Consider the following 26,486-nt stretch of genomic DNA (forward strand, 5'->3'; position numbering starts at 1 on the left):
AGAATTCAATTTCTCTTCTCTACAAAGCTCTGGGACTGACTGCATTAATTACTAAGGCAACTGATGTGAACACCACTCTAGTTCTTTTACCAGACAGTGGTTCTTTTACCTAAACACAAAAATGAAGTGAGTTGAACATTATGTTATCTTAAGTACCTCTACAGGTTTCTACTGAGATCAATCTCTGAGGCATCTAAACAGGAATTTGGTGAATGTTTTGAGATGAAAGTCGAATTTCAAAATTTCTCCATTGTTTGAAACTTTTCCTGGAATAATTGTCCTCATGATTTGACAGTAGTGAGAAAAGGGGCATTTTCTCTTTAATATGGACAATGATAGAAAGCCTCTATAATCTTATTAGAGTGAAATTACCCAGCAGATAATGTGAGCTCTCATACCCCCTTTGTACAACAAGGGTGGTCTCTAAATGAAGTGATCAGATGGAGTGCACACTAAATTTACCAAGCATTGCCAATAGAAACAAGAGGATGACCAAAAAAACTTATATTTACCCTGAAAGAAGCTACAACTTTACACAATAATAATTCAGCAAGTAGACACATTCTTTTTTTCCCCCTTCCACTTCACTTTGATCACAGAAAACATGATTCAATATGGTTTGTCATACATTTATTTATACCCCTACAAATTTAGTAAGTACTGACTACACTGCCTTTAAATCGGATACTCATTTTTAAAGGAAATACTTGGAAAGTCTTCCAACATTTTGCCCTTTCTTACACTGTTAAACTAGCTACAGTTAGCTAAAATGAAAGAACACAGGCTTTCTCAACAGATTAGACTAAATGTATTCTTAAAGTCTTTGAGGATTTAAGACTGTTCTCAGAGGTTTTGTGTAATGGTGAGAAAAATTTAAATATCAGAGAAAGAAAAACTGACAACCAGGGAGGAAAGGATTTCAACTGGTTCTGGATCATCTAGAGAAGCTTTAAACATACAGAGCTATCAGCTATGCAGATTGCTAAGCAATAATCAGGCTCCCCCAAGAAATAAGGAAAGAAAAATTTATAATAATATCACTAACTGATGAGGGAGCATAAGGCAAGCTGACAGGCTGCAACCCCTCCCCCTCACCCCTGCAGGTGGTATATGTGTGATATTCCTCAGGCACTCCTGACTGTCTGAAAACAAAGGAAAGGGCATAAACAAATGGTTAACTGAAAAAGATTCTAGTCCTGTAGGACTTAAGTCTCCATCACCCCTCCATAGTGATGTGGGAAACAAAGGCAGAAGGAAATGCAGATAGAATTAAATTTCCTTATAACCTGCAGTCCATTGACAAATACTTGAGCCTGGCAGAGTAAAACATTTCTCCAGAACTCCCTACCGTCTTAATGCTAATGGTTTCCTAGAGGGAAAAACAACCTTAACTTGACAACAGCTAGGCCTCCAGTCTCCTTGAGTCTTCTTTAGCATATGAAAATCTCACTGGAAACTTCCCCTGGATTTTACCTTCCCCAACCCCATAGTATATAATCAATCTGTCCTCATGGTCCTGGGGCAGCTCTTCCTGCCCACAAGTCCTGACCCTGTGCTTCAATAAAATCATCTTTTTGCACTAAAGACACCTTCAAGAATTCTTTCTTGGCCATCAGCTCTGGACCCAACAAACCTCACTAACACCCCCCAAAACCCTCATCACTAACCATGCCATGAGTGACCTACAACATATTCATATAGTGCTTATTGCTAATTTATTCACATCCAACTTTTACTTCGTATTTAGTATTTTAAAAAATATTTAAATATTTAAGCATGAATGAAAGGTCTATAAAAGGTCTAGTTTGAAATCAGTAGCTATATATATGTCTGTGTGTGTATATTTATATATACACACATACACAAACACATACATATATGGCTATACCCATTTCGTTTCCAAAACACTGAAAGATATGCATATGTATATGCATTAATACATAGAAAGCTAGAAGTATACCTATATTCTTATATAAAAAAACTGGAAGTATATATACATGTTTCTATCTACACAGAAAGAGGTGATGTATTAGAAACTATGGTAGACAAGTCATTAGTCAGATCTAATAAGTATAAAGAACCACCACATTTTAGTGAAATCTGTTCTATTAAATATCAATAAAGAAATTATGCTGCTTTATCGCTAACAAAAAGCAGTAAATGGAACAAAACTCAACTTTAGTGAACTAGCACTTTATGTGTTTCTACAGGAAATCTGTTATAATGGCTCAAATGTTTTTATTTGTAAACATATTCCAATCAATGTTTTTATATATGAATATAAATAGGTGTATTTATGCCACAGAAGGAGTTGAAAAAAGGTTTCAGCCTTAAAAAAAAACAATTTAAATTACTGTAATTCTCTGGTAATTGTGATTATTTATAGTAAATTATATATATATATATATATGATCATGCCATATAGTAACAAATTATACATATTTTATATATTTGAATATTTATATACACATAAATGAAAGGAAAATTTCAAACTAGTCCTTTCACTCAGGTAAGAAACATCAGCATTAATATTATTTATTTACCATTTATACTATTTGTAAGCTCTATAAAAAGTCTACAATACTGGGTAACAACAGTATAGTTTCATGGATTATCAGACTAAATTTATCTTCTGAGAATGGAATAATTAATTTCATTAAGTGAGAAGGAGAATACTTTTATTTTGACAACATTCTAGAATCTTTTTTTCCAAAGTCAGCAAAATTAAAGTAGATCGCTTATTCAGACAATACAGTCTGTTCCTCATGTTTCCAGAGGAGAAAAAACAGAGGAAATAAACAGATTGCAGTGTAGGGGATTTAGAATAGGCATGAGGAAGTACTTCTAATCTACAAGTAATAATTGTGTTTCATAGACTGACTGGTTAATGACAGGTTTATTTATAAAAAGCATTTCCTATCCTCAAAGCTTACCTTTCTATAAGAACATAATGCATATAGGTCCTATAAAATAATTTTCTACTCAGACTCCTCTAATTCAAGACCTGTCCTCTTTTATTGAAAGAAATGATCAAAATGTGAAAGTCTAAAAATAGTGGTTTATAATTGAAAGCCTAATTCTTTCTTTATTAGAGGTATGCTACAGCAGCACTATAATTAGAGATGATCGGCACTCCAAAATGAGTCAGAATTTATCATTCACTCTGTACAAGGACGTACATGAGTTTTATAGCAGAGAACCCCGGACAATGAAGATGCAGGGTCTTTTCCCTTATACCTCTTGGTGGCTATGTTACAGGAACTGGTCTGGATCACCCGGCAGAAGCAGCAAGTGGCACTTGGAGATCTTGGAAGGAAGGAGGTTTATTTTATACCGGTGGGCCCAGAGGAGATCATTCTCCAGAGATCTGAGCCCAGAGCATCAACAGATGGGACAATTTATAGTCTGTTATTTCTGCACCCCTCATTAGTAGTAAGTAATTTGGTGCCTGTGGCAAGCAGGGTAGGAAGGAAATCCCGGAAGGGTAGTCTTCTGACTAGGACTGGAATTCCCTTATCAGTCCTGTTGGCCATCTTATTACACATTTTTCCCTAATGGTTACAAGACTGTCCTCCATTTACTGTCTTTCTCTAGCAGAAGAAAGTAAATATTTCATTCATACTTGTTTCACTGTTTACCACTGATTTTAAGTTAGAAAATGTATAGCTGAAATTGGAATTCTAAAGCTAATGCACACTCACTGACTTTACAAAGGAATATAATTACAATACAGTATTTATTAAATTATTTACCTGAAATCTGAAAATACTTTGGACTTAAATTGAGTAACTGATAGCACCTTAGGACAAAACAGATAGATCCCTACAAAGGGGAAAAAACATTCATCTTATAATTTTAAATAACATGCTTTCATTCCAACAAAAATACACTTTTAAGAAATATTTGTTAACATTCAGACAAAAGACAAGTTATTTTTCATTCTTTTGCTAGTTATATATCTTCAAAATTTAGCCAATGACCTGACTTCTCAAATCAATTTCTCCAATGACTAAATCCAAAGCTGTTGCTGTGGTAAAAACAGAAAACTAGCTTCATGAACCCTATGACAGTAGAAAACTTTTCATAATATAATAATAAAATCCCTAATCATAAACAGTGTAATAATGAAAAAGCTATCAATAAAGCCAAATGAAGCCATGTTAGGAAACATAAGATAACTGTTAGAACTTTAAATATTAGCAAATGGTAAAAATGGTAAATGCTTTTTCTTCCACATGTAATTAGCTGTCTGAGATCTGAAAGCAAGCACAACAGATGTCTAGAGAACATAGAGTACAATACATGTCTTCAGTCTAACTTCAGCCTAGTCCATCCATATCACTTTTCCTGGCAGACTGGGCATCATGTTAATCAATCTGCCAGCTGTCATCCTGTCCTGAATCCACCTTACAGGAATCCCAGGCATGCCTAGAGCTGAAGCACAATTGAGAGAGAATGACCCAAGATGTGCGGTGACTATTAATTTTAGGAATAGAAGCAAGGAGAATTTCCTTTGTAACATTTTTCCATCAGAAGCTTAGAAGTTCAACCAGACTACAGCTAAGAGAAATTATACCCTGGGATTTAAGGGAAAGAATGTTAGTGAAAATCAATTATATTTACTTTTAGAATGTCTATAAGTTAGCTTCACCGTATTCAATACATATTAGATAACACTCTAAAGAGAAATTATTTTTTTCAAAAGAGAATCTTTTATTCAGGCTCCATATGCTATTGCAATAAACCTTATGTGAAAAGGTATGAGGCATGATAGATACAGCTGGAATGCCACAGTTGTCCTAGAAAACTTTTTTGGGGGGATTCAAAGCAAAACTAAGATTGTCCTCACTATTTTCATCATGGCACCCAATTATCAAACATTAATACTTTTGATTAATTTTTATTAATAATTTTCATTAATTATCAAAATTACTCTTGATTTAGCAGCACCTTTTTATTTAATCCAACTTCCAGAAACAAACCTTTTGTATAGATAATTTCTCCAATTACCACCAAATTACAAACAAATTACAATGGAAGAATTAACATGCCAAGCTCCTATTCACTTTGCTGAAGTGTGCTGTTTTGTTAGCTTCCCTTTACTGGGAATAAATACTAATAGAATAAATAGTGTGGTCCTTATGTATTTTTGAGCCCGTGCTCTTCTTCTTCTAGATAAGGAGAAGCTGACTATGATGCTATATGCACTGACACCTAACCACAGTTGATTCACCATCAGTTTCCTTTTGAAGTTATGTTGAGAGGAAGGTGAAGCCCTGCCCAAATTTCTACCATTATAATTCTCTAATATCACACAAGCAGACGTGGATGTAACCCAAACCGAGCAAGGGTGCAGCAAAAAAAAAAAAATCCAGAGACCTTTCTTTGCATGCAAAAATGGTTTATGGAAAGAACCCCTCAGCACAATCATTAGCTGCCTGAATTTGGTCATGTCTGCAAAATTTACTTTAATAGTGCAAAGTATGCCAACAAAAATCATGACTCTGAATATTAGGCAGAAGTACTGTGAGATTCAAAAAGATAATGGGATAAAGAAGATGTGGAATATACACATGATGGACTATTATGGATCTCTCCTAAGAATGAGATCATGCCATTTGCAATAACGTGGATGGATTGAGAGAGAATAATATAAGTGGAATAAATAAACATAGAAAGACAAAGGCCGTAAGATTTCACTCATATGTGGAATTTAAGAAACAAACCCAACAAACAAGGAAAAAAAGAGAACAGACTCTTAAATACAGAGAACAAAATGGTGGCTGTGGGGCAAAATAGATAAAGGGAATTAAAAGTACATTTATCGTTATGAGCACTGAGTAATGCATAGAATTGTTGAACCATTTTACCATACACCTGAGACTAATATAACACTGTGTGTTAATTATGCTTTAACAGAGATAATGTATAAGAAAATGCTTTGGAAAGCTATGCTAATAAAAGTTATTAGTTTGCCTAAATACTCAGTATCACTTCTCTATTACTCTAGGAAAGGTAAGCTCACTATCTTACATTGGCAAATGGCACAGCACAAATAATGTTGGCAAGTGTGTATGTATACACATCCATGAATATACTGCACATTGGAACCATGGTCTCCATGCTCATGGTTTTGTGTGCATTGCAACACAAGAGTAACAGCATTCTTTTCCAGAGTCGTCTAGCTTTCTTATCTTGTCTACTAGGAATTTTGAGTATACTGACCACAGGATCCTGGCATCTTGATTATTACACATACACATTCTATGACTGACTGAGTTAAGGTATACTGCAAAGCTCTGGAAATGTGAATGTAAAGTAGTTGAGAGTACTTGGTACTTCTGTTGTGCAAACAAGCTAATGACAGTAGCTCTCAACATATGTATACTACTCTGTAAGAGACGATATGGAAACAAGATTGTTTTAATCAATATTAGTAGCACTAAGTAAACCATGATAGAGCAGGTACTTTGCCTCATTCACATATTTCACTTACTTCAAGATGGAGGAATACTAATGAACTATACAAACAAATGCAAGTCTTATTGGGATACAAATAATAAAAAATGCTTCAAAATATGCTTCTAATTAAGAACCATGCAATATTCTAATTTATTTTAATAGATCCATTGTTATGATCAAGCTAGAGCACTGTGGTACATTAAGAATATTTATTTGTGTACAGGGCACCTGGGTGGCTCAGTTGGTTAAGCGTCCAACACTTGATTACAGCTCAGGTCATGATCTCAAGGTTCTTGAGATCAAGCCCAGTGTCGGGATCCACACTGACAGCATACAGCCTGCTTAGAATTCTCTTTTCCTGCTCTCTCTGCCCCTTCCCTGATCTCTCTCTCTCTCAAAATAAATAAACTTTAAAAAATAATATTTATGTACATATTCATGTGTGTTCATAAATGAAAGCAAATTGTCATCAGTAGCAAATCTGTATTATAACATTCATACACAGAACTGCCTTAAAGTCAAAGTAGCTGCTGAGAGATTGACCACATTTGTGTGCTTAAGTTGCAGTGCTTACAGAAAACATCAAGGTCCTGCCCTCCCTACACATACCCAGATTATTATCTGTTATCAACTGTGGTCTGCCCCCGCCACTTGTTCTCCTATCATATTTCAGTTCAACTGAAGTTATTTGGAAAAGAGACCAGAGACAATGTAGACGAACCAGTCTTCAAATTATATCCTCTACTACCTTCAACTGGAAAATGAAGTCCCGATCCTAATTATGAAGTAAATTTGCCTAGATCTCACTCGAGAAAATTCAGATGCATTCTAAGATACTGTTGGATTATCAGAGATCATCTTATGCTATATATATTGGCTGAACTCCTAAGTTTATCAGCTGTATTTAAATATTTTAACATAATAAGTTCTTATATAGAGAAAATAGTATAATGAAAGTATACCAACATCAGGTTATATGGCTTGTTCTATAAACAAATACCAAAAGGCCACAATGTTTTTGAAAAGTAAAATACACTTAATAGACACATTATAATCAAGCTACCCATTTTCTTTTTAAAAAGCTAAAGACCTTTGTTAGCCTTTTCTTGGAGACTTTGACAAAAATTCAGAATTTTCAGACGTTAACATAATCTGTTTGCTGACAAGAAATTAACATAACTGATTTGAAAGTGAGTTTTCAACTGTAAACTATTTAAAATATATGACAGTCATGTTTATTTAAAATAAAACCAAAGACAACACATTTTTGTTTCAAAAATAGTAACAACCTAAACTTAATTATACTTTGCTTCAATTCATTCCAAAAGGACAATCAATCTTCATAAAATTCAATTAAAAATGAATAATTATGAAATAATTCTATTGCAATGCTGTGTTTTTCTCCTAAGGAGTTAGGCATCAGAAAATAGATAAAGATGGAGCTGAGGACAGGGATAGGGAAAGGTGTGGGGACAAGGTCAAGAACAGAAGTAGAGTTAAGACAGAGAGGGAGGTTACTATCGCATAGCACCTTTGTGTAGAGCACAGGAGTGCGGGGGGAGGGGGACAAGGTTTAAAATGGTTACATTTTAAGAGCAAAATCAGAAGATCACAAACAGAATCTCTTACCCTGAAAAACTCTTTGGTGGATCCAGAGTCTAATGTTCCATAAGCAATTTCTGTTTGCTTAGAAAGATCCTCAGCACTTTCGATGGGAGACACCATCCTCTCTACAGTCAGGAAGGCAGCTAAGTTAGCCGTGTAGGAGGAGATTATGATCAGGGTAAAGAACCACCACACACCTCCAACAATGCGCCCAGAGAGGGATCTAATAACAAGTATGAAATGGATTTGTAAAGTGAAATGAATGACCTAATAAAAAAAAACAAGTTAGCAGTATTATGCAAATATTGACTTATATGGGAATATTTAACTTTATACTTTTCAATATATCTGCTAGTTAATAAAACTGGAAACTATTAAGCATTCTGGGGAAGGAGTACAGATAAGCTGAATTTAATGAGATACCCAGAGGCCAAAACTTCAGATTCTTCAGATTCTTTCATAGTTATAATGCCCAAATTGTTTATGGTATGAAATCTCATAACGAAGCAATTTCAAGGCATGTGCAAATAATCCATCCAATTCTCATACTACTATCCATTCATGACATAAGCAAACACGAACAAGAGAATTTAAGATCACTCACAAAATTCGCAATAATATTGAAAAACAAAATCAAATATTAAAAATAAAAGAAGGTGCACCACAGATGTAGCTTTAAACTGATGAAACCCTCCTGGTAATTTGGCCAATGAAGTTCCCAAACCCTCAAAAAGCGCTAAAATTTCATTGAGGGTTGTGTGTGCAAAAACATAGGTTTTAGATACAGTGCAGGATAGAAAATGGAAAAAAAATGATATTACAAACAAAGGTATGACACAAAATATAATTCTTAATGAATAAAAATCTGATGCTTCATGGCATGGACTGCTACGACCCTGTTCCTTTGTGCCTCCTGCTTAAGAAAAAAAGAAAACTCAAGGAAAATGAAATTAGAACATTTAAAAGTTTGCCAAGATACAAATTTCTAATTTGCAATATAATAAAATAAAAATATTTTTAGCCATAAATTCCTATTTAAAATACTTTTTAAAAGCTTAATAGATTCCTAATAATTTACTTTAAACCCTCAGTAGATAAGCATAGATATAGAAATAGATATTCATCATATTATTTTGAAAGATTTTATGGGATTCTACATATAAAGGGATTTAAGTAATATTAACAATCCAAGATAATACCTTTTTTGTTAATAACTTTGTGTCTAACAATTAAACTTGTTACAGCAAAGATGTAACATTTCTAAAAAGTTAAATTATGAACATTTGGTAATTTATGGCCTAAAACAGACCTCCTGATATTTAACAGTAAGAAAGAAACCTTTTGATGAAACACAGATACTATATCAAATCATTGGGTAATATTTGTAGAATAAACTACTCTAGCAGTCAAGAAAGAGTGAGGAAGCTAATTTAAAAGTAATTTTTTTTTAAAGACAAGACCATCTGTTGCTAAAGGAGAAGAGTGAGCAAGCAATGAAAAACAATATAAATAAGAGCCTTTATCATACACAGTCTCTGAGAGATGCAAAGAATTAAATAAATATGACAAGATGGAAAAAGTTAACTTCTCTTATATTCTGTAAAGGATATTAAACACATTTTAAATTTAAGTAACCTCTTGTGTAGACACAGCCACTCTCAAAACGTTCACTATTTATTCCAGAAAAATGAAAGGTATAATTATATGACATGTACCCCATATTAAGAGGGCAGTTGAGATCCCTTAAAACAAAATTGATTTCACGGTAATTGCTTTGACACTATACGCTGCATAGTAATTGGTAATATATTTGAGAATCATTTTTATAAGTAATTCTGTTCCACTTGTGAAATAAACACAAGTTAAAGACATAAGTTGCTTTCAGTTCCAGTGCTTATGTCAGATTTAATAGCTGAAATATGCCAATTTATTTAAAGTTTTATAAGATATCTCAAAAAATGTATTGAACTTATACAACATTCAAAGCAGAAAATTCTTGAGCAGCTTATTATTTACTTGTAAATGTTTTCAAAGGATCAATTAATGTTCTGAAAGAAATTGTTTGTGGAGGAGGCAAATACAATTTATGTTTTATGGTGACAGACAAAAATGGTTTCTGTAAAAAAAAAAAGTAAAACAAAACAAAACAAAACTAAAAGCAACCTTCACCTCTCTGTATCTGCCCTAAAGAAGCAAATAAACATACGTATTTTATCATTTCCTTTAAATCTCTATTAAATAATTATTTTAAGAATGGTATTTTTATTCATTTCAATCCTTTTGAGATATTGGGGATAAAAACAGAGGCAAGCAGGAGAATAAAAGTCAACTTACAGCCTTTTACTCTTAAAATTTCTGTGGTTCTAGTCTTTGGAAAACTATAGTTAATATATTCTAAACTTAATTTCGGGCAAATGACCAATTCAGTTCAATAAATCGTTCCAGATTAAAATTTAAATGTTCTATTAATATTAATAATATAGTTCCACATAATATTTTACTTGAAAAGAGGTGATAAATATCTTTGAAGATATTTAAAGAGCATTTCAAAGTGATCTGTGCATTTCATGCATCATCATCATCATCATCATCATTAGATACAAGGCTTTTCTATTCTTTTCTACACTGGGGTCACCACCATTACATTGCAAAAAAAGTAGTTTGGTTTGTTTAAAAAAATCATTAAATTTTCCAATATCGTCCAGTATGTTCAATTTTTAAATGCACATATAACACGGAATGAAAGATATGTACACTTAAAATTTTTTAATAAAGCAAATTTTTGTTCATATATACTCTGTGGCAAAAAAATAAATCAGTTGATGGCAAGAAAAAATATTCTATATAAAATCTTAGCAGGACATAAAAATTATTGCATGTGTAATTGTAGTAAGTCATGACTCATGAATGAAATCAAGAGCACAGAAAAAAAGGCCATATTTTAGGAAACAGGCTCATTGAAATTTAGACCTTATCTGTATGCCATGGTGGACACTGGGGTAACACAGATTATGAAAGGTGCCTGTGCTTCAGTCCCTATACATATGTTTTCTGGGCCTTGATAAGCACTGGACACCAAAACAAATAACTTCAGAGCCATGATGCGTGAGGATCGCAAACCTAAGGATCGACATATGGGAATCTGGATCAATACGTTTTACTTTATAATGAACCTCATATGCTTCTCCTTACTTATTCAAAAGGCAGAGCATAGTTTATGTTACCCTAGGATAATTGCCTTATATCTCAGGAATAAAGTAGTTTTATACTTCAGTAGCTTTCTTACCAAAGATGAATAATTTTATTATTATTTATGGACCAGAGTATTCTCAGAAATCTCCGTTTGGTTAGGATTTTCTCCCTCATTATTAAAAAATTCTCTTTATGTCTTTAACTTAAATCAGATAAACTAAATATAAAACTATGAATCTTATATATTTTGTCAGAGGTCACCATAATTATGTATTATTTTATATACAATTATTCTATATTTCTATATTATTCTATATCATTATATATTAAAGTTATTACACATATATGCCATGCAAATAACATTGGCATATTTCATAATGTCACAGGGAATTTTATGGAATTAAGATTTGTTAAAGTCCAGATAATTCTTAACAATGTGTCCTACTAACAGAGAAGTAAGCCACTAATAATTTCTACATACAAGATATATTTAATTGATCTCACTGGGTGGAATATACAAAAAAAGACTGCAAGAAGGTACATATATTTTGAGTTTCTCACATAGTTTTCTGAAATTAATCACTTATCTCCAAAGTGCTCAAAAACTAACAATATAATGAAATAGCATTAGAAAAGTCACCCCTTTCACTAGTCATTAAAATATCCCATAGAATCAAAGGAGGGTAATCACACCTAGATTAAAATGTGCCAGAAGATAAATAAATTTGGCTTTAAATGTGAAAAGAATCACATTAGAAAAAGTATAATTTATTCTTCTTAAGCACCAGGTATGGCTATCATTCTTATTCATGTATGTCACATGAACAAAGGCAAAATGTATTTTGTGACATATTTGTTATATTTAGGGATTCTAATGCAGGAATTAATATATCATAATGAGACTAGAGGTGCATAAATTTGTTCCATTACGTGTGTGAATTACTATTCATTATGGCACAAGTCTTTGTAATGAATCAATCATCATTATTACCCAGCCATGTATTTCTATATACTTGGGAAATATGTTACTGTATATTCCCTTTAATCCAATGACCTAACCTTTAAAAAAAAAAAACAAGTTTTATAATACCTTTATGATACCATTTGCATGAGCTAATAATGGGAAAATAAAAGAGATGGGATGTGTGCCAATGAAGTTTTGTAAACAACTTTTTGTTTTTGTAGTTAATAAGTAATGTTGCCCATTTTCCCATATACAGGTCTGTGGATCAACACACAGATGACTGTAAAATGAGAATATGCAGCAAAAACACGGTACCCCTCCAAGAAGGCATGGAATGATAGGAACCTTATGCATTTTATAGCCTCTCCATGGTGTGTATAATTTCACCAGGAAATATATGCTCAACATTCAAAGAACATTGCTCAAATATTTCACAGGCTTATGCCGATGGTAAAAGCCTGTCCTTAAGAGTCTCAAACTGCTTGGGCAGGTAGTCGGCAGCTGTTTACTTCTTTAAGTGAATTCATAAACACCATGAATATCCACTTGAGACCTAAAATGCACAAAGTTGAAGCAGGTGAGTGACCAACCTTGGCGAAATATCGCATCCTTGCTGCATAAAGGCACCCAAGGAAAACCAGAGACTATTAAAAATCCCAAATTCATTAGTTGATTCACTACTTTGTGTTTCTCTTCCATCTTCAAACTCCTCAGTGTGCCACTCGTAGGGGCTAAATCTGCTGACCAGGAATAAAACTACACTGACCCCAATGTAGGCAAAAACAATGCACATCCAGATCTCATAGGCTAAAGGATCAAGAAATGAAAACACTCCTGGTTTGGACTTCTGAGGCTTCTTGATCATGATAGATATCCCGAGGCTCATAAAGGGCTTTGAGAAGTCAATCACCTCTTCTCTCACAAGGGTAATAGTTAATGGAGCAATTGCAATGTCAGCTTTCTGTAAGGGAAACAAATGAAAGTAATAGTACCTGGAGTCATGGTCAAAAAAGGAATCATGCTTACAGTATTGGATCAAAAGGGAAGGAAAGGAAATAAGGGAAATGTCAATAATTATTTCCCTGGTAATGTCCCAGTAAAGAATAAGCAAACAAACAAAAACCAGTCTGTTCTCCAAATATCCCTCCTTTTTATAAATACACAGTACACCCATCTGACTTGATTTTTATAATTACATCCCTACACTGCGTCTGTGCCTTTGCTGCCTCTGAACAATGCATATGGCCCATAGGCCTCAAGACAGATAGAAGGCCTGTCTCATTTAGTGTGCGTGTGTGCTTCTGACTTCATCCTTAATCTTCAGATGTTCACAAGGAAATAGAATAATATTCTTAAGTAATGTGGGAAACCAACAACCTCAGATATAGGCACTTTGCAGGGAAGGGAGGCATTCTGTCAACAAAAGTTCACTTGAATGACTTTATTTGGGAGAAGAGCTATACTTACCCCATATACAAGTTCTCCAACCATCCCATTCCAAATTTTCGTGTCAGCATCCCTGGCCCCATACTTGCCATCCCCAACAATTGTCAACTTGTACTTGAACCCACAATGTTTGGCGATTTCTGCAGCCAAGTCAACACAGTAGCCCTCATAACGCTCATTGCCTTCAAGCATTTCATGATTTTTCTTCATCATAACATATGGAGATTCCTATATGGAAAGACAGTGCTTTCATTGATAAAAATAGCTGTGTAACTACTCTCACTGAATCAAGTCTTCTGGTTTAATTATTACCTGTTAGCCAGAGAAATTGTAGAATATAAATGGCGGACAATATTAGCGAAAAATATCTAAGCGTGATACTTTTGGGAAAAGGTTATCAAATGTCTACCGTTATAGTTTATTAATATGGTTTGTACCTAGCCACAAAAAAGTAAATAAGAAACTCAAAAGCACAAACTGTTGGCTTGTCCCCTTGTCATGCTTGTTAACTCCTAGAGCTTAGAGGGGAATTATGCTGCTCAACATCTGTTTTATTCAACTCTGGATCCACCATGCTCTTATGTTAAGGTTATGCTGTCCTCAAGAAACAGCATTCACCCAAAACTCTGTGTACTGTTTCTTCAAGGGTGAGGTTCATGGGGACATGAGGCTCATGGTCAGTGATGCACAGACTAAAACAATCACTGGCGTGGTCATATGCTGATGCCACCCTCTGACATTTCATGTCTCACTTCATCTATGAGATATTCTATCCTAAAATTATATTCCAAGGATAGAGAGCAGCTTCCCCCTGTAAACATAAGAAAAGGGAGGTATGAAAATGATTCAAAATAGCCCAATATCCTCCCCTGGAAAGTGGCACCAAGCATATTTGGGGGCTCAGTGATACAGTTCCTCTCAATGGCATGATTAAGGCAAAATCCCTCAAATGTCTAGCTTACTTACCCTTATTAATATATTTCCAAATGCCAATGTTTTTATCCAGATCTCTTATTTTATTAACCTATCTGTTTTTCTTCTCAATATTGTCAGAATAATGAATCCCACAAGTTTACTATATCACTGCTTAATAAAACAAAATACAACTGTTTTGTCATAAAACCATGTACTATTAGTGAACCCCATTTCCTCCATTTCATTTCACTAACAGCTTGTCACGAGGATCTACATCTTCCTTCCATCTATCCAAAGCCTAGATGTTCAAGATTCAGTTCAGTTTTGTCTCATTCATTCAGCACTGGCTATGTGCTAACGACTGTGTTGAGTTTGGGGGTTTAAAAAAAGGGAGATTATCTTTATCTTTAAGAATTTCATCTTATATTATAAAGAAAAAGATATTGACACTGCTACTAGACCATGTAACAAATGTAAAAAGAGAATGTACCCACAACTGCATGGGAAGTGAAAGGTAAAGCACTTGAGGAAATACAAGGAACGCTCTTCAAGACTTTCCCGAGTTGTTCACACTTAGTGATGCACCAGTGTATGAATTACCCGTCAAGCTAAATTTCAGTATTGAAGAGGATAGGAAATATTTTGAATGCTTTGCTTAATGCCTGTGTAGTCCTTTTGACAGAGTAAATATACTATACGTGATTAAAATGGTGCCAAAGCAGCACTGCATCAGTTATCCTCAAATGCAAACAGCAATTCTAGTTGGCAGATGTTTTCCATAAGAAAAACTAAAGTAAAGCATAGGCATCTGTAGCTAATTACCAAAATTGTAGTGACAACAACAGTCTTATTCTCGAGCCCAGAGGTATCATTTCCAGAGGGGAGTTCAGTAAGGGTAACGACCATTTTGTCTACTTCACTCCAGTATCCAATCTGAAAAAGGTTACAGAAAGATAGGCACATGGATAAGTGATCTTTCTTTCAGCCAAGAATTTAATAATTTCAAACTCATGTCTGCATCCAAAGTTACATCTACATTAACTAGGCTTCTTCTAAACAGACATGTGTCTTTGATATATGTGACTCTGATAGAAATAGGGCTTATATAAACAATGAAACAAAAACAATTCTTAAAAACAGCTTGTTTCTTCATGTCCGTTTCTTATGTTTTCCCAGGGTAATCTGTTTGGGAGTGAGCGTATAGAAATAGAAATAAAATCCAAGCAATGACACTGTATCCATAACCGTTAAAAGGAAGGTGTTGAGCTAAAACGTTAACGCATATTTGCACCAGCTATGTTTTGTCTTCTGAACCATAAACTGTCAGCAATAGCTCTTTCTCTTCTCATTAAACTTCTTATACCTTGATAGAAAAAAATACATATAAAGAGTTCTATTCACAGTTGTTTAAAGATTACATTTCAGTGTTACTTACCAGAAAGGAATTGATTATATTTAGGAAACAAAACATTTTAAAATACATCTGTTTCTGGAAGTAGTTAAACTCTACCTACGTGAATACACTTTTCCAGGACTCTTCGGAAGAAGAGGTGATGGGTAATTAACTCACCTCCTCACACAGAGAAAACTGCCTTTAGATCCCTAATGATTTACCTTCCGGGGCCCATTAGTTTTGAGTTCCATGATGTTAATTGTATAGTTTATTCTTTTTCCATTCTGGTCAAACTTTATATTTCCTGAGAGACCTTCAACCTGAACCTAATGAGGAAATGGGAAAGCATCACAGTTATCAATTTACTTCAAGCAAAGATACAAACGGGGTACAGATTACTCTCACTGGGCTCCAGTCGAGAAAACAACATTTATAAGGTTGTTTTTCACTCTTCAACCTACCTTTGTGCAGTCAGGAAATACTATTCACTTTATATTACACATAACAAGGAGACTAATGTAGTAGAAAACTACAGTGTCCGTTGTTAACTCACATTCATAATCATTTTGAGTGACTAACCTGTTTGAGGGCCCTTTCTATTTCTACGCCTTGTCCCCAGGGGACTGCTGGGTTTGCCAGACAGTCTCCCGCGTTTCCCCTTCGGGAGATTTCAATTCTCTGCTTCCGTAGGTTGCGGAAAGCTTCAGTCATCACTTGAACAGCGTCGTAGGTCAGAGCAGAAGTATACTGAAAAGCATCACACACACTTCATAAGAATGGGAAAAAAATTCCAAGGTTCACTGCACACTGGCCATCTAGACTGCAGCCGGCCACCTACAATACCAGTTCACAGTCCAAGAACTTAGAAACCATTCCTGCATCTAGAAGTCTAAGAATCTAATAGAGGTAATACGGAACATTGGGACTGTAGAGTGTGTTCTTGACCGTAAGCATCTCCCATTATGTTAACGTCTCAGTTATTTCAGGTGACAACTTTCAAAATTGTTTCTTTTCTTTCCTAACGAATTTCTTTTTAGAGCATCACTCGATGGCCTGATTTGGGGATATAGGAAATGATCAAATTAACAAATAAATATCCTACCACTAACGAGAGGTACATTTGACAATAGGGAAAGAATATTGATTGGTTTAAGTGTCTAATTCTACCTCAGTGATGCTCCCATAGATCTGCAATAATCTTTGCAATGTTTGTTTTTAAGATCCCCTCAGTGATTATGGTAATCAAATAGAACCATCAAATTTCATAATTTCTACGTCCCCTTCATGCCTCAACAGTTTATGGTAAGATTGGTTCCAAACTTATGGTATTCAGATCCCAGTAGGACAGTAGTATTATTGCAGGATCTGGGGGCCAAATGTAAAAAAAAGGTATTAATTGTGCTAAGCATTGTCAGTGGCTAGATCAGTATTACTTGATGCATGTATATATACCTCCATCTATCAAATGCATCATGCTACTATTGTTAACGATAAACCATATTTTAACACAACAGCTTTAATGAATGCTGAAGAAATTTCTGCTATTAAGTATTTTTCAATCTGTAAGTAACAAAAGTATAGTGAATCTGGGTAAAAAATGCAGTATCATACTGAATTTGAGATACAAAAATTCTTGACCACAAATCCCAAATGGGTACTTAGTATTTCCAAGTAATCCCCCTCACTTCTTTAGTAAATTAGTTCCTCCACTCTCAAAATTATTATTTTATACATTCCCTTCTCTAATATCCACAGCTATGCATCTTGCCTTACATGTCACTGAAAAAATAGAAGCCATAAGACAGAAAACTTTTATCTTTCAACCATAAAACTGCCAAGAGCACACATTCTCTGTGACATCTATTGTAAAGATTTAGAAGGAAGGAAAGAATTCAGGTAAGGGGTTCAGAGATCTTGACATGGACCCTGGGACTCTTTATAGGACTCATATTCTCTTCCAGTCCAGTGAAAAGATTATATAAATAGATAACTGCTATCTACCTATTATAGTGTTATAAATTGGTCTGATGGTGGATAGATGTCTGTCTGGTTTATCCTTTTAAATGAGAGATATTACAATAAGGCAAATGAAAAATAGTTTATGTCATATGAATCATTGCCTTCATGCATCCAGAAATTTCTTGAGCCTCCATTTTTTTAAATGAGAAAATGGCAGTGTAAGGTTATCAGTCATTCAATCTTTGCGTGAATTAGTTTTGGTGAATTGTTTTCATTTGATCACACAAATGAGTCAAATTTGATGGGAAAGTTGGTAGGAAGAAGAAAAAGAGAAAATGGTTTGGATGCCATGTGCTCTGTGACTGAGTGCTATAAACTATAATAAGATATTCATATTTGCCTCTAGGTTTTCTTACTTATTTCTTCTCATGTGATACCTGTTAAACAATGTCATTGCAGGCCTATCTGTGAGTCCTTTACATATTTAGATGATCTTCTGGATGCTTGTACTTGAGTTTCTTACAAATATCTGATCAGCTATACAGATCTAAATAAAACCCATCACCATTTTTTCCAAAAATCTGCAACCTTTTTCTTCAAACTGTACATGTGAGGAATTAGCAAAATATAGTATGTAAGAGGTCCAACTAGATTTAGAATCAACCTAAATTTCTGACAGTAGAGGAAGTTTAATACTATACTTTCTGCCTTAAGAAAGTATTATGCAGCCATTAAAAAGTGACACTAATGAAGGTTATATAACAATATGAATGTCAATTATAAAATTAGTGAAAATATTACTACAACTAAATTTTTTAAAAACCCTTCTTCATTGATAAATGAGACTGATTAAAAAATAGTAATATACCTTCAACAAATAAGGGAAAGAAAAATAAACAAAATGATTATAATAATAGGAAACATATTATTATATTTCTTTTCCAAGTGTTCTAGAATATTCATGGACTCTTTTAAGAAAACCTGTATTATATCAAAGGCACTGTTTTATATCATATCTACTTAAGCAAAGACCTGGAGAAATAAGATAACACACCAGAATTTATCTGGCATACATATATGTTTGTTTCTATTCTCCTTGAGGAAAAAAAAATGATTTTTTTGCCTTCTTCTACATCAGTTAGTTCATTGACAGTATGATTCTTAAAATAAAGTCTAGGTCACTGAATAGGAAACAGAGCTAAATTGAATAAATCGGATGTGTAAAAACAGAAGTATTGCAACGTCTATTAAAAAGTTACGATAATAGTTAAAAGCCAAAATCTTCTTTGAGTCAGCTTGTTCACATTACTATGAGAAATCTATAAAGTCATCTGCTAAATGCTTTAGAGGTCTATAGATGTTGGTGAACTACATTAAAAAATAATATTAGGTTGAATGAACTAAAGCATTTATGTCTGTGCAGCATGTTACAATTATGATTCAGAGCATGAGCATACTAAGAAGAGAAAATCCTTTCAACCTTTTTCAAATGTTCAAATTTAATCAAGTCTCCAGCCTATTATCATTCTTAATTAAAAGTCACAATCATAGAAACACAATTCTGGACTGAGAGAAAATAAACAGACACTGTCTCCAGAGTTCCTTTTTGTTTATGTGCCACATATGTGGCTCGTTTATTTTTCTAAACAAATATATTCATATTTTTGATTGGATTGTTAGATATTTCAGTTTTATTCTACCATTCACTAAACTAGGTGCAAATTAATTTGAAGGGAACATGATGCCAATGTAACTATCTCCTTCCTTGAAAACAAATGCATCATCTCTGCCCCGGTGTTTATGTTCTGTGAAATCCCTCAGCTGAGTTGGAAATTTATAATTCAGTGGGGGCCATTATGTCTTGCAGCACTCATATCACAATTGCATCATATCCACACTTTAAAGAAGAAATCTGGGAAACGTTTTTATGGTCCATTTTCCAAATGCACTTTTTATTCCATTTTAAATTAGATTTATTGAGACTTATTTTTCAAATATAAAATGAAATACACATTTTAAACATGTTTGTTATGCCCAACAGTCATCAGACATTATTCAATAATACATTACCATAATCACTGGGACCAGAAAACGGTTTTCTGACAGTCGAAAAAGAGGGAATAAAAAGAAGTTCTATGTACATTAGAATTCAATGAACATACAAAAAGGATAAATAGGCTATAATATAACATTTTATGGGTCATTATTATGATAGCACCTCCTCCTAAACATGTTATCTGCACTGTGCTAAAACAAACAAAACAATTATTCCAAGAAAAAGTACTGGGCTTTAGGTATAATGAAAGTGTTAGAAACCTTGCTGTAAATGGTCATTTTTGAAATTTTCCTTGACATTTGAAATTGGATTGTATATAGTTTAGAAAGCATTGAATGGACCATCAGAAGACAGAGCCTAAGTCCTGATGTTATCATTTACTACTCAGTTGTCTTGGGCAAGTTAAGAAAAGTAAGAGTGTCCAAGGTTTCTTACCAATGAAATAAGGAAAGCAACGTCTCTCTTATGTCATAGTAGTATTGGAAAAGCTCATGAGGGAGAAAGAATTCATGTCGACCAAGTTCTCTACATGCCAAACCTGAGCTGAGTGGTTTCCTAGCAAGTCCTTTTTAAAAAGTCGATGCCACAAATATTTTTATTTCAGTTTTAGAGATGAATATTTCAAGTTAACATGTTATATTTTTCCCAGGGTCACAAATGAGGCAGGTGGAGTTTGAATTCAGATCTCTGTGTTTCTGGAGAAATGATGGTGCTCCAATGACAGTGCTCAACCAGCCTGGTTTGGCCATAGTATCCCCATTTTAAGCAGAAAGTCTGCAATCCCAGGAAACTCCTCAGTACCAAGCACACTAGGACAGTGGGTCCCCTTGTTTGGCAAACACCACATCAAATGAGTAGAGTTATAGGAAATGAGAAGCCAGGTGAATTATAAAATGTGCTAAAAAATACAAGTTATTAGCCAGTGTGTTTGCTTTCTTTTTTCCTTGTATTACTATCTGTCCGGGTATGAAACTAGCTTGTTTTGATGTTTTGAAAACCACTATCCTAATCTACAAAAGAGTCTATGGTTCAAGAAGTTCAGAAAATTATTCTCACGTTGGCGTATTAAAAGCCCTGAGAAATCCTGCAGTGACAATCCCAGTTTAGCTTTGTCTGAAGAACATTCATTGTCCAAATAAATTACCATTTTAAAAATTTCCTTAACACCAATTATTTTCCATAAAAATAATGTCTTGTGTAACATACTTTGGGCTGTTAAAAGTTTTATGGCCTGAAAAAATTTATATACTCATTTTTAAGTGGCATCCCTTATTTGATTAAAGTTATTATACACCAAATGATATTTCCCTAAAGAATTTTATAATATACCTCTCAATTTCTTCATTTTACAAATTTATCAAAATGGTCAAAAATGATGAGCTCTAAGAAAAATAAGTAAACCTATAAGAAAAACTTGAGAAAGTCTTTTTATTTGTTTATATATTCTGGGCAATGACCAAGAATCACCTAGAGCCATAAAAAAATGAACAGTATTAGGAGATATATTATAAACTTAAGTTTATTCATTTGCATTAATTTCAAATTTAATTGCACTCTGGACTTTTCCAGAGCTGTCTGTGATAAGGCTGTGTAAAACTTGTTGAACACGTGCCCTTTGAAACTTTACTGCATAAAGTTATGATATCATCACAGAAACTCAGCATCAGTGAAGCAGCAGGAATGCTCATTTGTTGCTGGTGAGAACGCAAAATGGTACAGCCACGTTGGGAGACAGTTTACCAGTCTCTTACAAAACTAAACATACTCGTACCATATGATCCAGCTATTGCACTACTTGGTATTTACCCAAAGGAGTCTAAACCATATTTCCACTCAAAAACCAGTGCATAGATATTCATGGTAGCTTTATTCGTAATTGCCAAAATTTGAAGCCACCAGGATATCCTTCGGTAAATGTTTGGATGAATAAATTGTGGTACATGCAGACAATGGAATATTATCAGTGCTAAAAATGAGTGAGCTATCAAGCCATAAAAAGACATGGAAGAAACTTGGATGTACATTACTAAGTGAAAAAAGGCAATCTAAAAAGGCAGTATACTGTATGAATCCAACTATATGACATTCTAGAAAAGGCAAAACTATGGAGACAGTGAAAGATCAGTGTTTGCCAGGAGTGGGAGGAGAGATAAATAGGTAGAGCACAGAAGATTTTCAGAGCAGTGAAAATATTCACTATGAAACTATAATGATGGAAGCATGTTATTACACATTTGTGCCAACCCACAGAATGTACACACTAAGATGAACCATAATGTAAACTATGGACTATGGGCAACTATGATATATCAAAGCAGGGTCATCAATTCTAACAAATGAATCACTCTGGTGAGTGAACTTGATATTGGAGTTGGCTATGCAGGTCTGGGGGCAGAGGTATATGGAAATTCTCGGCATTTTCTGCTCAATTTTAGTGTGAACCTTAAACTGCTCTAAAAAAGTTAAATCTTAATTACAAAATTTAAAAATAATCAACATCTTTAGTAAGCACACTGGCTGTATCACATTTCCGTGGGTGAAAAAGCCAACTCCATTGGTAAGAAATCAAAATTAACATCCTTTATTATTCTTCCTGAATAATAAAAATAATTTTTAGTCCACCATGAAGAAAGATTTTTCATGTGAAAGGAATACATTAAAAAACTACATATTTTTTACCTAAATTATCCAGTGGGGCTACTGACTCTGACTGAAAGTCTTGCTTAACGACCAATACTTTTAATCTTCTAAAACTTTGCATTCACTTAAGAACCCAAATTTTCAGATAAAACTAATTAGGTTCATCAAGATGGAAAAAAAGCTGGTTTTGATTCACCCATCAGTTGGAAGAGACTAAGAGGCAGATCTCTTACTTTGTTGGTTGCATAAATTCCTCCCTGAGTCTCCCCACTTTCTAGGAATCTTCTAACAACGTGAAAGTTCCTTATCTTTTATAATCCAGTAAGAAGAAAACAGATATGTTCCAAGGTTATTTAGGATTTGATTTCAATTTCTCAAGTTCGGAGATGACTGCTTGCAAGTCACTACAATTTTTGAGAGACAAAGGAACCATTTGAGGTGGCACAGATTCAGCAAAAATTAGAACTGTTCATGTATGTTTTACTGAATGCCTAATCAGCACTTCACATAATCATGGCATTAGAGGAATCTGAGCTGAGATCACCTAAATTTATTCCCTTTATAGATGAAGGAATGTGGAAATGAGATGAACCCAGATATTGAGACTTATTATTATATAGTAGTAGTGCCTTTTTAATCCTGTAATATACATTTACAAAGTAATATGATTTAATGCCATAATTTACATTTGAATAGTGCAATGCATTATTTTTCAATCACTTTTTATAAAATATCCATATCAAAATTTTAATTTAAGGGCTTATTTCAGCCATATACACACTTTTTAAACCACAGACTATAAAGTGGTGCCTGGATGGTTCAGTCAGTTAAGCCTCTGGCTCTTGTTTTGCCTCAGGCCATGATCTCATGGCTTCCTGAGTTCCAGATCCAAATCGGGTTCTGTGCTGATAGCACAGAGCCTGCTTAGGATTCTCTCTCTCTTTCTCCACTCCTCCCCCGCTCACACTGTCTCTGTCTCTCTCAAAAATTAAAGTAAATTAATAAATTTTAAAAATCAATTAATCAATAGTGGTGAGAGTAGACATCCCTATTGTGTTCCTGATCTCAGCAAGCTCTCAGTTTTTCTCCATTGAGGATGATATTAACTGTAGGCTTTTCATATATGGCTTTTATGATGTTAAGGTATGTCCTTCTATCCCAAATTTATTGAGGGTTTTTATTAAAAAAGATGCTGTATTTTGTCAAATCCTTTTTCTGCATCTATTGACAGGATCATATGGTTCTTATCCCTTCTATTAATGTGATGTATCACACTGATTGATTTGCAAATACTGAACCAGCCCTGCAGCCCAGGAATGAGTCCCACTTGATCATGGTGAATAATTCTTTTAATATACTCTTGTTGAGAATTTTTGCATCCATGTTCATCAGTGATATTGGCCTGTAGTTCTCCTTTTTAGTGGGGTCTCTGACTGGTTTGGGAATCAAGGTAATACTGGCTTCATAGAAGGAGTCCGGAAGCTTTCCTTCCGTTTATATTTTTTGGAACAGCTTGAGAAAGATTGGTATTAACTCTGCTTTAAATGTCTGGTAGAATTCCCCTGGGAGGCCATCTGGCCCAGGACTCTTATTTGTTGGGAGATTTTTGATAACTGACTCAATTTCTTTGCTGGTTATGGGTCTGTTCAAATTTTCTATTTCTTTCTGTTTGAGTTTTGGTAGTGTGTGGGTGTCTAGGAATTTGTCCATTTCTTCCAGGTTGTCCAGTTTGTTGGCATATAATTTTTCATAGTATTCTCTAATAATTGTTTGTATTTCTGTTGTGTGGGTTGTGATCTCTCCTCTTTCACTTATGATTTTATCTATTTGGGTTCTCTCTCTTTTCTTTTTGAGAAGTCTGGCTAGGGGGTTATCAATTTTGTTTATTTTTTCAGAAAAAACAGCTTTAAGATTTATTGCTCTGTTCAACTGTTTTTTTTTTTGGATTCTATATTGTTCATTTCTGCCCTAATCTTTATTAATTCTCTTCTTCTGGCTTTGGGGAAGTCCTAGCCTCAGCAATCAGACAACAAAATGAAATAAAAGGCAACCAAATTGGCAAAGAAGTCAAACTTTCACTTTTCATAGATGACATGATAATCTACATGGAAAACCCAAAAGACCACCAAAAAACTGCTAGAAATGGCACATGAATTCAGCAAAGTCACAGGACATAAAATCAATATACAGAAATGGGTTGCATTTCTATATACCAATAATGAAGCAACAGAAAGAAAAATCAAGAAATCGATCTTATTTACAATTGCACTGGGAACTATAAAATACTTAGGAATAAACCTAACCAATGATGTAAAAGAACTGTATGCTGAAAATTATAGAAAACTTATGAAAGAAATTGGGGAAGACACAAAGAAATTGAAAAACATTCCATGCTCATGGATTGGAAGAAGAGATATTGTTAAAATGTCAATACTACCCAAAGCAATCTACACATTCAATGCAATCTCAATCAAAATTGCAATGGCATTCTTCTCAAAGCTAGAACAAACAATCCTAAAATTTGTATGGAACCACAAAAGACCCTAAATAGCCAAAGTAATGTTGAATAAGGAAACCAAAGTGGGACGCATCCCAATCCCAGACTTTAGCCTCTACTATAAAGTTGTAATGATCAAGACAGTATAGTATTGGCAAAAAACAGACACAGAGACCAATGGAATATAATAGAGAACACAGAATTGGACCCAGACATGTATGGCCAACTAATCTTTGACAAAGCAGGAAAGTATTCTATGGAAAAAAACAAAACAACAAAAACAAAAACAAACAAACAAAAAAACAGTCTCTGGATAGCAACATGCAGAAGAATAAAACTGGACAACTTTCTTACACAACACACAAAAATAAACTCAAAATGGGTGAAAGACCTAAATGTGAGAAAGGAAACCATCAAAACTTTGGGGAGAAAACAGCCAACAACCTCTTTGACCTCAGCCGCAGCAATTTCTTGCTTGACACATCTCTGAAAGCAGGGGAAATAAAAGCAAAAATGAACTGTTGGGACCTCATCAAGATAAAAAGCTTCTGCACTGCAAAGGAAACAATCAACAGAACTAAAAGGTAAATGACAGAATGTGAGAAGATATTTGCAAATGACATATCAGATAAAGGGTTAGTATCCAAAATCTATAAAGAACTTACCACACTCAACACCTGAAAAATAATCCAGTGAAGAAATGGGCAGAAGACATGAATAGATACTTTTCCAAAGAAGACAACTCAAATGGCTAACTGAACATGGATAACATGAAAAGATGCTCATCATCACTCCTCATCAGGGAAATACAAATCAAAACCACACTGAGATACCACCTCACACCGGTCAGAGTGGCTAAAATTAAGAACTCAGGAAACGACAGATGCTGGCGAGGATGTGGAGAAATGGGAACCCTCTTGCACTGTTGGTGGAAATGCAAACTGGTGCAGCCCCTCTGGAAAAGTGTGGAGGTTCCTTAAAAAATTAAAAATAGAACTACCGTACGACCCAGCAATAGCACTACTAGGAATTTATCCAAAAGATATAGGAGTGCTGATTCATAGGGGCACATGTACCCCAATGTTTATAGCAGTGCTTTCAACAATAGCCAAATTATGGAAAGAGCCCAAATGTCCATCATCTGATGAATGGATAAAGAAGATGTGAGATATCTATATATCTATATATCTATATATCTATATGTCTATATATATAGATATCTATATATAGATATCTATATATCTATATATCTATATGTCTATATAGATATATAGACATATAGATATATAGATACACACACACACACACACACACACACACACACACACAATGGAATACTACTTGGAAATGAGAAAGA

At 34.2% G+C, this 26,486-nt stretch overlaps 1 protein-coding gene across 3 annotated transcripts in view; it reads right to left on the minus strand.

Annotated features, from left to right (window-relative positions):
• GRIA2 (glutamate ionotropic receptor AMPA type subunit 2) overlaps positions 1 to 26,486 on the minus strand; it is a 156,042-nt gene that overhangs the window by 18,607 nt on the left and 110,949 nt on the right. For all 3 annotated transcript variants that reach the window (XM_007084210.3, XM_007084209.3, XM_007084208.3), the window contains exons 7-12: positions 16,557 to 16,724; positions 16,199 to 16,303; positions 15,407 to 15,517; positions 13,691 to 13,897; positions 12,814 to 13,184; positions 8,092 to 8,290 (exon numbers count right to left, since the gene is read on the minus strand). In XM_007084210.3, coding sequence (XP_007084272.1) covers positions 8,092 to 8,290; positions 12,814 to 13,184; positions 13,691 to 13,897; positions 15,407 to 15,517; positions 16,199 to 16,303; positions 16,557 to 16,724 — 1,161 coding nt within the window. The remainder of the gene's footprint in view (positions 1 to 8,091; positions 8,291 to 12,813; positions 13,185 to 13,690; positions 13,898 to 15,406; positions 15,518 to 16,198; positions 16,304 to 16,556; positions 16,725 to 26,486) is intronic.

The sequence above is a fragment of the Panthera tigris genome, chromosome B1 (genome assembly GCF_018350195.1).
Source record: "Panthera tigris isolate Pti1 chromosome B1, P.tigris_Pti1_mat1.1, whole genome shotgun sequence".
In the NCBI taxonomy this organism is placed as follows: Eukaryota; Metazoa; Chordata; class Mammalia; order Carnivora; family Felidae; genus Panthera; species Panthera tigris.